The 17,714-nt window shown below is 44.4% G+C and overlaps 2 protein-coding genes across 2 annotated transcripts in view; one reads left to right on the forward strand and one right to left on the reverse strand.

Annotated features, from left to right (window-relative positions):
- LOC146689252 (potassium voltage-gated channel subfamily A member 5) overlaps positions 1-4,812 on the reverse strand; it is a 37,168-nt gene extending 32,356 nt beyond the window's left edge. The window contains exon 1 of the mRNA XM_085436372.1: positions 2,115-4,812. Coding sequence (XP_085292498.1) covers positions 2,887-4,590 — 1,704 coding nt within the window. The 5' untranslated portion in view covers positions 4,591-4,812 and the 3' untranslated portion in view covers positions 2,115-2,886. The remainder of the gene's footprint in view (positions 1-2,114) is intronic.
- The window catches only part of LOC146689248 (histone H1.11R-like), a 191,684-nt gene that overhangs the window by 79,718 nt on the left and 94,252 nt on the right, over positions 1-17,714 (forward strand). The gene's annotated exons all lie outside the window — the stretch shown is intronic.

The raw sequence follows: 17,714 nt of genomic DNA on the forward strand, positions 1-17,714 counted from the left end.
TCGCCTGCAGACTCCATCTGTGCACTGCCACTTTTACCCAAACTAAAAATAAAAGATAACAAATCCCCACCTTCCACTGAGGGAGGTGGGAGCTTGAGTCCAACTGAACGACAGGAAGGCAGAGCATGAATGAAACAAGTGAAAGTGCTTTCCGTTTAATGTTTGCCTTCATCTTTAAATATTCAATATTAATATTCATCTTTAAATACCGGTCTTAGTACATGAAGACAGTGATGTGTCTTTTCATCATTTGGAAGCTGTAAGTCTGACAAACTGTTGGAGTCATTTTAATTTTAAATCTACCTGGACACAGGCTCAACAGTTAAGTTGTCCAAAAAAGTCATGATTTTAGTTACCGTGTTCAGTCTGCCCCATATCTTCACAAAGACATCCCTCCTCTGCGGTAACTCTCACACTAATCTGCTCTGAAACAGCTCCAACTTGTCCTTCCAGCAGGTCAAAGGCAGCGTTTTGTTTTCCCAGCTTAAGTCTTCTGTTTTTAACACATCAGAGGTTACATGTCACAGGCTTTGTACTCCATAGCCTGAGACCTAACGAAGCCTGCGAGGTGAGGATTAGCGACTTCAGTCACCAGTGGGTTAGTTAGAGTTCGCAGCCCTCCAGGAGATATTGTGAAAGTGATTCATCAAACAGATGTCCAGACTTTAAGGTTAATTAGAAGATGTGTGATTGTTAAAGACGCTGCCACTTTAAAGCTTGCTGGATTTAGAAATACTGGAGAAAAGCCACCAGTTTACGATCACAGTGCTTAAAATACTCGAGTCATACAAGCATACATGGTGAAAGGTTTCAGCTTCGACGTTATGGATGGTCGTCATGTCACTTCTCCTCCATATTTGCAGCTTAGTTTGTAATGCTGTGATAACAGTATGGGTACAGAGACGGCTCTGATACTGAGCTAAGCTCTGAAGGCACCAAGCCACATGTAACCTGTGTGAAAGCTGCAATCATTTTAGTAATGTTTCCAGACTCTTAGCTTTAGCATGATGATGAAGACTTCCATGTTCACTGCAGAATATTATTAGCTGTATTTTTAGCTGAGTATGTTGGGGAAAAAACATGCTGGGATTCAAAAAATATTTAGAGTAATGATGTAATTATCATGTTTGCCTGAATAATCAATCATTTTCTTAGGACACTTGAAATAATTTAGCTGTGTTATGAAACATGATCCTAAACTCGGACTCATTCTTGGACAGATGTTAAATAAAGACACTCCTGTAGGAACAGGTCAGAAGGGGGATTCCTCCCAAAAAGTATGAAATGAAATGAAATAAAATCCACAGCGAGTATCCTGGTGTGTGGTTAGTATGCTGATTGGTTGAAACGTGCGCATGGATAAGAGAGGACTTGAAATGAAAATTCACCACAAATACGAAAAATAATGAAAGATCCAAAAAAAAGCTCAGACAGGCTGATTAATTTCTTTTCACGCCATCATAAAGAAATTCTTTCTCTACTTTCACTTCTGTTTTCTCTGTGGGTGGAGCTAAACAACATAACCAACAACAAACTACTGCCCCCTGTTGACAGTACAGCACAACAACATGTACACATTGGTCTGCAGAGCTCTTTATAGGATCAGCAGGGCCACACTTGCCCTGTCTCAAAAGTATTTGTGTAATTTCTCTTGCTGCCTGAAGGTGGCAACAAAAAGCTCTAATCCTGTTTCTGACACATATCTCTTCCTGTTAAAAGGGAGATTTCCCCCCCACTGTTGTCAAGTGCAGTATAGTATATAATCTAAAGTGTCACTCAGGTGACTATGACTTTGTTGACTATATTAAAGACTATATTCATATTGCATCCGAGCATAAGTCGGATGCAATATGAATATAACCAAAATTCGTGTATATTTAAATAATATAGAGTAGAAGTTTGTATGCTTTGTTTTTAATAGACAAAAATAAAATTTAATTTAAATTTAAGATATAATTGAATTTTTGTAACTTGAAATTTGGCATCAATCGGACTCCATACCGAGGAGCGTGGTGCTGAAAGGACAGCTCCCGGCGACATGACTGTGCCTCACGTGCACACTACTGAGCATGTCATTACATAAAAACTCTTAAAATGTGCTCACATGTTCTCACCTGGTATCGCTGATGCTCGATCTCTCCAGACGGTTTCTGCTCTGTCCTCTTTTCTTGGCTGTTGTTCCCTCAGTTTAAAAAAAAATCCCAAATGTTCTTTATTTAAAAGTTCAAGGCTGAGGTCCCCCCCAAACCCTCTCTGATTTAAACAGAACCTGAGTGAAGGAAAACAGGTGTCTGCATCTCAAAAATATACTTTTGTTTTTCTACAATAAGAGCAGCCTGTGGGGAATATTTACACGTCTGCTGCCAGTATAAACATCACAGTTGGGAAATTATTATTATTATTGTTATTATTATTATTATTATTATTATTATTATTATTATTTGTTGTTGTTGTTGCACTACTGAATGTGGTCTGCGTTCCTGCATTATATACACAGTCTGGTTGGTCCCGGTAATCCTCTCACTGTGTCAAGTAATTATTCCGAGTCGTGCTTGTCCCTGATTATCTGCAGCATCTGATGTCCCACTTCCCTCTAATTCATCCATGAGTTAGATTTGATGCTCTGCAGGTGTCCCTGCTTTATTAAAGGGCCTCTGTGTTGCATCACATGCGCTGCAGCTCGTTCATAACTCCGCACTTTTAACTGTCGTGCTTACCAGATGATGGGGATTAAAGTGTGCTTTTTATAAACCAACCCTCTTAAAACTTTTCAGGATTGCAATGTGTTGATCCTCCAACTGCAATGTGCAAAGACTTAAGAGCCCATTAATGGGGTTTATTCTACACGACTGTATCTGCTTTAAGCCCAGGTGTGCTCGTGCACGGCTACAGGTCCGTCTCCCGCGTGTCCAGACAGAACGCGTAAAGGGATCTCTTGAAGTCCACGCTGCTGTTTGCTTTGATGTTCGTTTTCTCCACCGAAGCGCCCGCCTCGTTGTTCTCCACATCCTGAGACTTCACGGACGCTTTGCTGCCTTTGCGCTTAAGCTCGGGGCTCTCTCTGCCGCTGTTGGGCTCGTCCTTCAGGGAGGACTGATCCTGGTCCGTCTCCCGGTGGTAGAAGTAGTTGAAGTTGGACACGATGACGGGCACCGGCAGCGCGATGGTCAGCACTCCGGCGATGGCGCACAGAGAGCCCACGATCTTCCCCCCGACTGTCACCGGCCTCATGTCACCATAACCCACAGTTGTCATGGTGACTACCGCCCACCAGAAGGCGTCGGGGATGCTGGAGAAGTGGGACTCCGGCTCGTCAGCTTCGGCGAAGAACACAGCGCTGGAGAAGAGGATGACCCCGATGAAGAGGAAGAAGATGAGCAGGCCAAGCTCACGCATGCTGGCCTTCAGAGTCTGGCCCAGGATCTGCAGCCCTTTGGAGTGTCGGGACAGCTTGAAGATGCGGAAGACCCGGACCAAGCGGATGACCCTCAGGATGGCTAGAGACATGGCCTGCTGACCGTTCTGGTGCTCCTGGCCCTGCTGCTCCGCCAGCTCAGTGCCCACGGTGATGAAGTAAGGCATGATGGACATGATGTCGATGATGTTCATGATGGTCTTGGAGAACTCGGACTTGCTGGGGCACGCAAAAAAGCGCACGATGAGCTCGAAGGTGAACCAGATGACGCACGTGGTCTCGATGATGAAGAAGGGGTCGGTGAAGGTGAGCGACGGCCGGGGCGCCGTGCTGTTGTCCAGACGGCTGGTGACCGCCAGCTCCCTCTCATCCCTGAATTCCGGCAGCGTTTCCAAGCAGAAGGTGATGATGGATATGGTGATGACGATCACGGACACGATGGCGATGCCACGGGCCGGGCTGGAACTCTCCGGGTACTCGAAGATGAGCCAGACCTGCTTCTGGAACTCGTTCTGCGGCAGCGGCTTCTCCTCCTCTTTAATGAAGCCCTCATCCTCGCGGAACCGGTCCATGGCCTCCTCCCCCAGCTGGTAGAACCGGATCTCGTCCGCAAACACGTCTATGGACACGTTGACGGGTCTCCGGATCTTTCCTCCGGACTGATAAAAATACAGTATCCCGTCGAAGCTCGGCCGGTTCCGGTCGAAGAAGTACTCGTTCCGGAGCGGGTCGAAGTACTTGATCCTCTTAGCGGGGTCTCCCAATAAAGTGTCAGGGAACTGGTTGAGGGTACCCAGCTGGGTCTCGTACCTCAGACCCGCGATGTTGATGAGCACCCTCTCGTTGCTCTCCGTATCCATGTCCATGTCCAGCATGTCCTCGTCGAACAGGTGGGGACTGTGGTCCGCGCGTAAAAGCGCATCCATGGCGTTCTCGCTGCAGCTCAGAGTGTTGTTCATGTCATTGATCTTCCAGGGGCTGTGCGGCGGCTGCGGGCCGCCCCGGGTGTTCAGCTCCTTGCTGTAGTCCTCTCCCCGCCCGCCTTGAACGAAGCCCGGCTGAGGGACATCCAGCGCGTTCCGGCAGCTCTCCTCGGCAATGTTGCCTCCACCTCCTCCTCCTCCACCGCTCCCTTTTGCGCCGCCGTTCTCAAAGCTCACCAAGGCTATCTCCATCCCGCAGCCATCCACAGTTACAGCGCGCAGAGCAGGAGAGACTTGTTGATCCTGAGCGCGAACATCCTCCAGGAAACTCACAGAGAGGAGCAGCGGGGGAGACGCAGCTCCTGCAGCTCCTACTCAAGGGACCGCATCTGTGGAGGGTCTTCTGTTCTTCAGGCTCCGAGCCGCCGCACGTCTGCGCCAAACGGACGGGAAAAGCGCACAAAAGGAGAAGAAGACCCGGATGATACACAGAGAGAGAGAGAGAGAGAGAGAGAGAGAGAGAGAGAGAGAGAGAGAGAGGCAGCAGTGATCACTCCTGACGTCAAAAGTGTTGCTCGACCTGCTGCGCTCTCCTCTCTCTCTCTCGAGAGAGAGAGAGAGAGTGGGGACAAAGCGCGCGCACTGACCATCTCATTTTTTAATATTCACTTTCATTTATTTGGATTTCTGCGCAGGGGACAGTCCGCGCGCACGTGCAAACAGCGACGGTTTAAAAATGTCACTGAAAACCTCAAAGATCAAAGTCTGATCCAACACAACATGACGGTTTGTGGCAAAAAGCCCACATGTCTCACCTGCGCGCTCCCACCCGGTACACACCTGTGAGCTTGTCAGGCAGTGTGAATGAAGAGGTCAAAGGTTGCGAGCGCCACAGCTGCCCAAGGACAGAACAGAGTCAGTATTTCAGTGTTGGAGAAGAAGATACATGAAAACTTTTTATTTCCATGAAGTTTGTTTTGTCTTGATTTATAAACCTTTGCTCCTGTTTCCTGTCACTCTGACCTCTCCCTGTCAGCCATCTGTGATCTCCTTGCATTGGTTCCTAATACAGAGACAGCCCAACTTGCTTGCACACTCAGCCTGAAGCCGCACCTGTTTGCGGAGGACAGCGACCATGAAATTCCATCTGAAACCACACGCTGCTGTTCCTCTGCCGGCCACCAGGGGCACCAGTTGTGAGCCAGTCCTCACAAAGTCCTGTTAACATAAACATACTGACAGGCTCATGCAGAAGCTGTTTTGGTGTCTGTATATAACCCTTAACAAGAGTGAGGATTGGCATTGACTAACACTACCTCAGATGACCTCGCTGGTTTTTGTGGACACAAATCCATGCTTCAGTTTATTCTGAAAAACAGAATAAACTGAGATGCTGTGAGGTCATGTGGTGATTTCTTTCTGTCATTTTGTTTTTATTTTCACTCCTTACACAACATCAGACCTTCCTTTGTGTGTTTTGCTGCCACAGCAGCACACGTGTGCAAGCTTTCAGGTCTCCTTATTGCGCACACATCCATCTCCTTACAGTGTGAGCATAAAGGCTTGCTTTCCACATGGTGGCATCCATGGACTCGCGGCTTTCATGCGTGCCTCTTTGTTTCCTTTATGCTCGTGTCCTCTGCTGCTCTGCTGCTGCTGGCTCGGCCCTGGGGCCACACTCTGCCTCATCCTGCTGGCTCTGAAGGAGATGGATACATCTTTTCTTTAAAACACAAACTCGTGTTTGTCTGCACATATAGAAACATCCCCATCAGTCCACCACTGCTGGTCAGCTGTTACTTTATGGTTGAAGTGAGTTCTTGTACTATCATGTTTGGATCTCATGCAGCCATGTGAGTCTTTATGTCAACATTGTAATTATTAACCAGCAACAAGCTGGAGCATCATTTTCTGTTTTTGCTGTAATCATGAAAGATCCTTGTTTCTGTGTTCTGTGGAGTTTATTCTGCGTTTAATCATCTTTTTAATCATTATTTTTGTTGGTTTTATGAGAAATTCATGATAAGTTTGAATGTTTTTTTTTCTTGTGCTTTTCAGTATCTTGCTGTTGATGTCTAGAGAACTTCAGTCACTGCTCAGCAATATCCAAATAAAATACAAAACTGCCCCTCAAACTTCATGGATGGTATTCTGGTCTTCTGAATAGAAGAGAAGATGTTAACTTAACCTTACCGGTTAGGTTTCATTCTCTCAGTCACTACCCAGTGTTCATGACTTTAGGTTCACTCAGCAAAACCAGAGCTCAGATTTCCTAGATGTTGTGTTAGTACAAAAACCTGAAGGCAGCCATATTATTGGTCAGATTATTCATTACAAACACCCCAAAAGGAAACTCAGCTTCATGTTTCAGACACAGGTGTTGATTTCTGGCTCTTATAGTATAAAAAAGCTACACGCAGCACAACATTTAAGCAGTATTTCCAATCAAGGCAGCAAATTCAATTTTATTTATACAGCGCCAAATCAAAACAGTCGCCTCCAGGTGCTTTATATTGTAAGGTACACCATACAATAATACACACAGAAAAAACCCAGCAATCATATGACCCCCTGTGAGCAAGCATTTTGGTGACAGTGGGAAGGAAAAAAATTCTCTTTTAACAAGAAGAAACCTCCAGCAGAGCCAGGCCAGTTATTGTGCAGGGTCGCTTAAGCCAACCAAAAAAACAGAAAACTGTGTCTGACATTATCCTACTGCTTTTGTTTGAATATAATTGGCATGTCTCTTTTTATGAGCGACAGTATGCAGACGTGATTAGACTGAGGATTCTTGATTGTACTGTCAGGGTGCGATCAAGGTTCCGGTGCTATTTATGGTTGAATGGTTGAAAAACAAAACAGTGCAAATGTTTCATAAGAAATAAGATCTCTGGTTCTATGTTAGGTGAACATTTTAGACATAAAGGAAAAGCAAACGTAACAGAGCTTCATATTCAGGCAGTAACTCAGATTCGGGGAACAATCTGATCTGGTAATATTTTGGCAGCATTTGCAGTGCCTCTGTCAGTGCGATCCAGGGTGGCTGTGGCTACAATGTAGCTTGGCATCACCAGTGTGTGAATGTGTGTGTGAATGGGTGGATGACTGAATGTGTAAAGCACTTTGGGGTCCTTAGGGACTAGTAAAGCGCTATACAAATATAGGCCATTTACCATTTTACCATTAATAACAAAAAAAAAGAAATAAGAAGAATACAAACTGCAGTCACCTAAGTTAAATTCCTGGTTTTAAGAAGCATCGCCACTGAGACCCCTCCTGCTACCTCACCTCTAATGTAAGATCTTTAACCGAGTACTGTTCAGAGTGCACCGACTGAACATCCAAAATCCTACAAAGGACACGTAGATGCACGCCGGTGGACACAGAGAGCCGGAGCGCTTGTTTCTAAAAGCAGAGGAGGGCGACCTATTTAAAAGGTTAGTTTCTCAGCCCTGTGGGTGGATTAGCAAAACAAAGCATGAGCACTATATTTATCCGTTTCCTTATCTAATGCCGCAGCCTCATCATGATAAGAACTTTGTGCATCTCCCCGCCCCTGGATTAATGCACTGTTCTCAGACTCCTGCAGCCATGAATAATATCCCACCATCACCCATCCCACTGTGTGACTGGCCACTGGCAACACAGCGATTTCACGCACTGGATACAGCCATTAGGAGGTTTTTACAATAAACTTTATCATGTTTGTCATGCGGGCGCTCCAAAAACATGAAATTGTAGCTGGATGCTGTGAGGTATAAAATCGGGGGGGGGGGGGGGGGGGGGGGGAGCAGAAACAAACAGGGACATGAGAAAAGAGCAAATGATTAGCACAGAGATGAGAGATTATTTTGCTGCATCCTAATGTGATGTTCACATGTGTCTGATCTGCAGGTTTCAGAGGCCCAGAGGGAAGGAGGGCTTTAACTGTGTTCTATTATTATGAGAAATCTTCTCCTAAGACCTGTGGTCATGGCAGCAGGTGCAGTCACAAGTGCTACATAAAGAATATACAAACACTGGAGTGGTTGTGTTTAAATCTGAAAGCTCTTGGTCCAACCTTATATCCTGACACCATGAACATAACAAATTCTGCACCTGTCCTCATCGAACAGGTGGGGACTGTGGTCCACGCATAAAGGCGCATCCATGGCGTTCTCGCTGCAGCTCCAAGTGTTGTTCATGTCATTGATCTTCCAGGGGCTGTGCGGTGGCTTCTGGTTTTAATGTTATGCCTCCACATGCTGACCTTTAAGCATAATTATATATACATGTGAAAATGTTAAGGCCAGGCTGCAGGTGTGTAACAACACATCAAAAGAAAAAACACGTATAAATAACTACATCACGTAAACAACTCAGTTTGTTCTGCTGCCCTACCCTGAGCCCGAGGTCACTAAAATAAAAATAAAAAATCCAGCCAGTTTTCCGTCTTGTGTTTTACTCAGGTGTGTATGAGCCAATATGAATGTCTCTGTGAAAAACCAAGTTGGCACAGGCTGGACTTACCTGGGTCCGCTCACTTTGGCAAAACACTCGCAAAACACAAAGATGTTCTGAAGGAAGTGTGCAGGAATCATCCTGTGAGGGACATGAAGGCACAAACCTTTCTGGCATCAGCTGCTGACAGATTTCAGGTGCTGAATAAAAACCCCCATCACACAAACAGCTCCTGCATGTGAGTGTGGTCAGTGACTGCTCCTTCGGGGCAAAGGAAGGAGAGCAGATTCATGTAGTTATATAAACTTTTAATTTTGTAGTATTAGCTTAAATAAAAAACAAAAACAAAAAAACAACTGAACTGATTATGTATTTTACAGCAGATTTTTTTCATCCTCAGCTCCAGTTCATGCGTAAAAAACAAAATGGCTGCTTTTAAGGCCTGAGGTGTGCAAACTCTGAACTCCGAGATGGAAGCATCCTGCTGTGTTACTGACGGAGGTTCAGTCACAGAATGTCCCAAACCTCAGCCATCCTGATGAACATGTGTAGGAGTTGGAGCTGAGTCCCACTCTGCGGTACTCCAGGTCCTGTTACTAGCTACACAGGGAAACGGTAACCATAACAACAGGTAACCACTAACAACCAGCAACCATAACGACGGCAGCTCACAAATTAGCTCTCTAATTACAGAGACACAGTTCAGAGCTTCTGCAGCTGATAACAACAACATAGCTTCTTAAAAAAACTGCAGACACGCATCAGGTCTGCAGGTCAGCCACACAACAAAGAAGTTCTCATTTAAACACAGCAGAGGCACAGAGACAAGCAAATCTACTTTTAAATACCAGAGAAGCACCGGTTTTTCATCTGTTTAAAGATCAGTAAGTGTTACAAGGATCCAGAGGCTGTGAGCAACTTGTTGTGTGTATACTTTGGTTCCATCTTCTTTTGGACACTTCCTCTGCTCCAGTCATTGGAGAAGAAGGGGCAGACACCTCCAATGGCTCCTCTGGGGGACACTGAGGCCTTCCTCAGACCTAAAGGACTGGTTGTTATTTAGTACTCCTTTTCTGCTCTGCTTCAGCAGCCAGAGTGGTTTCTATCTTACATTCACCCCAATGAACCCATCAGGAACAATTTGGGGTTCTATGTCCAGCCCAGTGGATCGAACAGCCTGCTCTAGCTCCTATCCCAGATCAAATCACCATGTCCTGTGTCTGCTCCAGCGTCTCCTCCCAGTGCCTGAAACACCTCACCTAGGACTTTGGTTTCTCTCTGTTTCAAGTTCCTGCCTCCTCCCATCAGCACACAGTATTCTTATTCTGGCATCTGTGGTTAGGTCCACACCTGGAAGACTGACCAGCCTTAGCTAAAATAATGCTACAGCAGAGAGACAACAAAAAACCCAACAAACTTGCAAACAATTAAATTTTGTCCAGTTATTTAATAAGAGGACTGAGAGATAACAAACCCATCACAATAAAGGAGATAACAACAGTACTGAAGAAATGAGAAAAGCTCAGTGGTGGGCAGGTGACCATAAGCCACATGATTGGAGTGTGGCAGCTGGAGTTTGAGTCTGACCAGCACTCACTTTCCTGCCTGTCTTCACTGTTCTGTTATCAAATAAAGGCAACAAAAGAAACAATCAACTCGAGCATTATGAAACAAAAAGGACACAAAGGATGAAAACACCCCAAATAAATGCCAGAGCACAGCTGGATGATTCACCCTCCAGCCTATGAACAGCAGATAACACCTGCTTATATCTACAGCTGCAGCTCTCTGATGCTGACTCTGTTATCACGTTATCATGTGTTCATATGATTATTGTTCTTTGGTTTGTTGCAGGTCAGGGTAGATCGGCCGTCTGATTGGTGCCAGTCATCAAAGTACTTTCTGTCCCCCTGACAAAGAAATGAAGGTCACAGAGAGGACACAAAAGCATGCAGAGCATCAACAAAACAAACCAGAGAACAACATTAAATGGAGGAACACCTGAGGACGATGAAGAGCACAAACAGAGAAAATGATGAAGGAAAAACACAAAACTACTCCCCTTCTTATTTCTCAGATTGTGCATGTTCAGTTCCTCTCCTCGACTCCTCCATTGGGCTGAAGGAAGAATGAGAAAGATGTGGGAACAATCAGCGAATCAGAGGCAACAGGCAAGAAAGACAGGAAGTGGAAACCAGGAGACAGACAACACGAGAAACAGCTCAAAGTTCTGCGTTCTTCCAGAAACATTTATCTGCGTGGGTTCTTCCAGACACAGAACCGTGTGTGTGTGTGTGTGTGTGTGTGTGTGTGTGTGTGTGTGTGTGTGTGTGTATCGGTACAGTAGCAGAGAAATGTCAGATTCAGTACCCATGTGGAGACGAGCAGCACACTGCTGGGATGACAGTAGGCCTGAGTCAGACTCTGCAACACCTGAGGGAGCGTCACCAACCTCACATCACCACATCTGTGTGTGTGTGTGTGTGTGTGCACGTGTGTGTAGGTTTCACACGGAGTGCTTGCATGTGTGTGTGTTAAATATATGTGTGTGTGTTTATAGGCTCAGGGCTGCATGCAGAGAGTGGCGTGGAGGGGGGAGCACTGTGATGAGTTTAAGAAGTCTTGACAGCAGATGCCTGCATAATAACGCAGAGAGAGGACATGTGCAAGCAGGAAAATCAAGGACACCACGTCATGCGTGCCACTCATTTAAAGTAACAGTTTCTGTGGCGGCTTAGAGCGTGCACGCAGATTATGTGCAGAAAAGGCTGCAGATGCTGCTAAATGGATTTGGAAATCAGTGCTGAGAAATATAGCCGAGCAGGGATTTAAAGAGCTGTGTGTGTGTGTGTGTGTGTGTGTGTGTGTGTGTGTGTGTGTGTGTGTGTGCTTGGTGGAGGTCGAGGCAGCGTTTGTTAGTATGATTGGTTTGGTGAGATTTGTCAGCAAGCCTGTGAGCAGATGCTGATGTGTAGGAGGAGGCCAAGTTCAGCTTCAGCCCAAACAGGCAGAGCGTTTCAGGCTGACGATGTAGCTCATTAAAACAGAGCTGGAATCCTGGAATCTGGAGTCCAGGTCCTTCAGGATGCTCTGCACTGTGGTCTGAAATTCAGTCTGAGATCATTCTTGCAGAAAAACTGACCATCAGCGTCAACATGGCAGCAATTTAAAATGGATTCCTATCTATCTGCCTCCTCCTCCTGTGTGTGTCTGTGTGTGTGTGCACGCTTGTACTTCTGTCTCTGTGAGGACCAGTTTGCGTGCTAAGGCATGAGAGTGCACATCACAGCGCTGAGCTGGAGTGGACAGAGGATGCTGCAGCAGAGCGAGGAGGAGCGTGTTGTTTTGCATTTGTGATGCAAGCTGATGCTGAGGCGTGATGTGATGTTCTCTCAGCACACCGGCTTGCACAGAAAGGGCTGCTGGATATTTACCTGGCGAGGCTGCAGGCGCACTGATGATGATGATGATGATGATGATGATGATGATGATGAAGATGAAGTTGAAGATCAGCCCTTACCTCTGCTTCACTTCTTTTCTCCATTTGAGCAGAAATGTCTTGCTGGGCTGAAAAACTTTGTTTGATCTGCTGGTTCGCTTTCAGAAAACTCAAAGCTTTAAAATCCACAATCAGCTAAGCTTAAAACAAATATTAGCTTCATAAACATAATTAGAGGACACTTTCATGCTCAATGCTTTAAAACCAAGAGCTCCTGTAATACTAATTTTTAACATTTAAAAGCTAATGAGCGTTCCCGCTGCTCACAGGTCAGTGGTTCACATCAGGGTTTCATTTCTTCTTTTGCACCTGGTTCTGGATTCATACCTGGAACCCGGAGGAATCGTTTTTTCCTGCAGGAATCATTCCACTCAAAGCTCATAAAGTGCTAAAACTTTAATCATGGAGAAGTAAATAATGTTGGAGCTAAAGTACTGAACATTTGTCTAGGAATTCAGCACAGTTTAGGAAAAATCATCAAAACCAAGACAGAAATAATCAGTGATAGTTTAAGATTAATTACAGAAAATATAGTGCTGTCAGCACTAATGACTTTTGTCAGCACTAATATATATCTATATATCTATATCTATATCTATATATAGATATAGATATATATAGATATAGATATATAGAAAAAGGTGACTGCGACTGGAGGAGCTGTGGGCCAATCATCAGTCTCCACTGGTCACGTATTGCACCTCCAGCTTTAACATGCACCCTGGGTAAACCCCATCATACACACACAAACACACACACACACAGGGTGAGGGCCTCCCCTCCTCCATCCCACCCACCTCAATGTGTCTGCATGTGTTCAAAAACCCTCGGGGATGCAGATCACAAAAAAAAAAAAATCTGTGCTTGTTCACAGCAGCCTACACAGGATATTAACCACACACACACACACACACACACACACACACACACACACACACACACACACACACACACACACACACACACACACACAGAGTCAAATCTACAATAATTCAACAGAGGCTGCAGGGGGAAAGAGAGGGGATTACAGCCTCAGAGAAATAATAACAACAACCTCTGCTGCTCTCCACAGACATCAGAGTCATAAAGGAAGTGCAGGGAGGAGAGAAGAGAGGAGGGAGGAGAAGAGGGAGGAGGGATAAGGGAGGAGAGGAGGGAGGAGAAGGGTAGGACGCCACCTGAGATGGATCGGTGTGATGGAAGGGACAGAAAACTGATTGTGTCGAGGGTTTTTTAATTGACAGCTGTCCATAAGCCCCCCCACCCCCATTACCACCACCCCTCCTGTTCTGAGTGAATATCACTCATCTTCTCTCTCAAGCAAGGGTATTAAGAGTGAAAAGCATTTTTAAAAAAGGATTTAAGTGTTCTGCTCTGTCTCTCTCTCTCTCTCTCTCTCTCTCTCTCTCTCTCTCTCATTCTCACACACACGCACGCACTCGCACACACACACACAAGCAAACACACACACACAGACATACACCAACGTGGAGGGGCTATTGGATGTAAAGTCCTGAGGAGGAGGCAGAAGCTCGTTAAATAACAGCTGATTATCATTCTGTTGGTTTGTCCTTTGTGTCATGATGCTGTTGAGCTCTGATGAGATTTGACCCTGTGCGACTTGTGCCAGCAACAGCAGGCCTGCAGGAACCTGCTTACACTGTGGTTAGAGCCACGAAAGCTGAGCTAGCATCACCTCACAGGCTGTATTTCAAAGATGAACACCGCCCCTCTCTGTGCTTTAAAACCAGCCACAGTGTGTGGGCATGCTCACAGGACTGCAGCTTGTGATATGGCATTTAAACCTTTATCAGACCAACCAGAACAAATCCGGGGTACCCACACATATTTGTGCTCCTCTACGTCACAGACATCAGATAGCTGCAGTTTGTAAAATTTATGATAGATTCAACGTACTGACACTCAAAGTTGGTAAAAAACCCCAAAAAGAACCGTTCTGAACAAAATGTACATTTAGTCTTCAGTTTGGGATTCTTGGTGCTTAAATGTGTTCTCCTGGACTGATGAAGGTATGAAGCATCAAAAATGCTACAAAAAAAAGAAACAAATTTGAACCATTGGACTTTAAAGAAGAGGTGAAGCTGTCAGTTAAAATAGGCCACGACCTTAAAAATGCAAACTTTAAATGCTATACAGAGACCAAACAGTTTGTGTATCAGGCTGTAAACATGTTCATTTCTGCTGTAAAGGTTTCTGCTGTAGACGGGAGTCTAAGGGGACTGACTCACTGCTGCCTCTCCTGGACATCAGCAGGACTGCAAGTTTTGAATAATAACTTTCAAATAGAGTTTCTCTGTTACCTTGATTTGCAAATTACCATATTTCTAGATTACCATTTTTGTTAGCAGCCATGGTCAGTGGTATTAACATGCCCTAACACTTAAAAATGAAAAAGAGCTAACGGAGGCTTCAAAGAGCTGCACAACTGGTGGTATTTTTGCTGTAAGCTTCTTCTCTGCTAAATATTTTACTGGCCAGCCGGAGTGGGCACGCTCCATTTTGTGTAACTATTTTTTAAGCCTGGTAGAACTGCAACCACATAAGCTAGCGCAATAAAAAAAAAAAATGCATATAAAACCAGAGGAATTGTACTTACATCTTATGCCATCAGCTTGTCATAGGTCATGGTTTCCTTCCACATATGGCTTTGCAAAAATTGCATAAAAAGCATTTGCAGCAACAAAAACATAATATTCGAGAAACATGCCTTGCCGATCCGATCAGCTGTTCATAACACTTCCTACGTTGGAATAGACATCAGCGCGATCTATCTGACGTTCGCCATTACCTCCCCAAAACCGGAAGTGACTTCATTTTCACAGAAAATTTAGTTTTTTTCCTATAAGGCATTTACAAATATATTCTGGCGTTTTTAAAGTTCATGTTTGAGTTTATGGCTTTCTGTATAGTTTCTGGGATGTTTAGAACTCAAATTACACTGTTAGAAATAGCTTGTGTTGATGCAAATGCTTTTTTCCCCCAAATTTGCATCTTAATATTTGTTTTCGTTTTTCCTACAGTGTATAGAAATTGGTGTATCATTACACATCCAGTCATCCACCCATTCACACACTGGTGATGGCAGCTACATTGTAGCCACAGCCACCCTGGGGCGCACTGACAGAGGCGAGGCTGCCGGACACTGGCGCAACCGGGCCCTCTGACCACCACCAGTAGGCAACGGGTGAAGTGTCTTGCCCAAGGACACAACGACCGAGACTGTCCAAGCTGGGGCTCGAACCGGCAACCTTCCGATTACAAGGCAAACTCCCAACTCTTGAGCCACGATCGCCCCGATATAAAACTATGAAGACACTCAAAATAAATTTCCCGTGGTTGGAAACTATTTTGGGTAACTTTTTTGCATTTACCGTTTTGAGGGATATACTGCTGAAATTTCTCTAACTTGAAAAACAAAAAACATTTAAAAAATTTTCTAGTTTATTGCATTTTTTGCAATTTATGTAGTTACTATGGAATTAATGCATACATTTTATTAAAATTTGGGATATAACGGCTGTAATGTATAGCAACTTGAAATACTCCCTAAAATGGTACCACAGCTTTTAAAAATAGAAAGATAAGCTCTGGCAGACTTGGTTCTATGGTAGGTCTTAAAGGGTTAAATCAAGTGGAACAGAAAGTCATTGTTAGAGGAGTTTTACATTCATACCTGTACCTGACACGCTGAACATGAATATCTGCAACTACAAGAAACGCACAACAAAAATTAAAGCTTTGAACATTACACTGCAGCGTCTGTTTAAACTGAACCAGATGACTTCAAACCCCGCAGAGAGCTGTAGCACACACACACACACCCCTGGAGAGGAATGAGGAAAGGAAGGACAAATTTTTTCAGCATGAGGGAACATCGTCCGGCACATTGAATTCCCAACAAGAGCACACACAGCCATGTTTCCAGCCCTTCAGAGGACATTATGTTAATACATGCAGAAATGCAGCTACAGCAAGCGCTTATCTCAACCTAACAGTTTTAATAACTTTATTCATGAGGCAATTAAGGGAACAGCAAAGGCTAAAAACCAAAAATCACTCTGCTCATATACTACTCAAAAAATTAAAGGAACATTTAACCAGAGTGTTCCATCGAGTCAGTGAAACGTCTAGGATGTTGATCTGGTCAGTTAAGTAGCAGAGGGGTTTAAATCAGTTTCAGGTGCTTTGGTCATAATGAAATTAACAACAGGTGCACAAGAGGGGCAACAATGAGACAACCCCAAAAACAGGGATGGTTTTACAGGCGGAGCACCCTGACAGTTTTCTCTCCTCGTCTTTTCTCACTAGTTTTGTATTTGACTAGGGTCAGGTCACTGCTGGTGGCATGAAGGTTGCCATTGTCAGAAGGTTTGCTTTGTCTCCCAGCAGAGTTTCAAGACAATTGAGGACATTCCAGGAGACAGGCATTTACTCTAGGAGAGCTGGACAGATCATAGAAGGCCTTAACCCATCAGCAAAATCAGTATGTTCTCCTTTATGGAAGGAGCAATGGGATAAGTGCTGCCAGAGCTACAAACTGGCCTCCAGCAGCTCACTGGCATGCATGTCTCTAAGGCTTCGTTCACACTGCAGGTCTTAATGCTCAATTCCGATTTTTTGATCAAATCCGATTTTTTTTGTCTGCTTGTTCACACTACAAATAAAATGTGACAGCAAACGCGTTCTAGTGTGAACGCTCAAAGCGGCCCACATGCGCAAAAGAAGACGTCACACACAACGCGCGCTGTTTAGACCCAGACCAAACAGTATCGTTTGACTGATGGCCGTTAATATAAAGACTTGTTTCGGACTTTACGTTTCCCAATTTTGCTTTAACTTTTTGTTATTTACATATGGCCTAATAATTATCATTACTGCTGTTTTAGAGGAGCAGTGCTTCAAAGGATAGTTGCAGATTTCTGTCAGAATCTGCGGATTATACAGTACAAATAAAATGTTCACGTTTCTCTAACGCTGCCTTCCCAACAGTTTCACTAACATCTACACTGGATGGCCAGGAAGCGTTCGCAATGTCTTTGCTTGATGCATAAAGTTAAAAGATTAAAACTAATAAAACAAGTTTTAAAAAGGGACTTTTCCATTTGATTACATTTTGTATGATGGATTATGCAGAAAAAGTAGAATTGGGCTGAAAGAGCTATCGCTTTATCACCTATTCAGGTTGTAAATCGTGTTTTTAAAAAGTAACTAAGTAACTAAGTAATTAATTACTTTTAAAAATAAGTAATCAGTAAAGTAACGGGATTACTTTTTTGGGGAAGTAATCAGTAATTAGTTACTGATTACTTTTTTCAAGTAACTTGACCAACACTGCTTCTCACAGATGAGAGTAGGTTCACCCTGAGCACATGTGACAGATGTGAATGGTTCTGGAGAAGCCGTGGAGGATGTCTGC

Source organism: Copadichromis virginalis, linkage group LG17 (genome assembly GCF_057382275.1).
Source record: "Copadichromis virginalis isolate Kocher_CV1m ecotype Utaka linkage group LG17, C_Virginalis_male_GT1.1, whole genome shotgun sequence".
NCBI lineage: Eukaryota > Metazoa > Chordata > Actinopteri > Cichliformes > Cichlidae > Copadichromis > Copadichromis virginalis.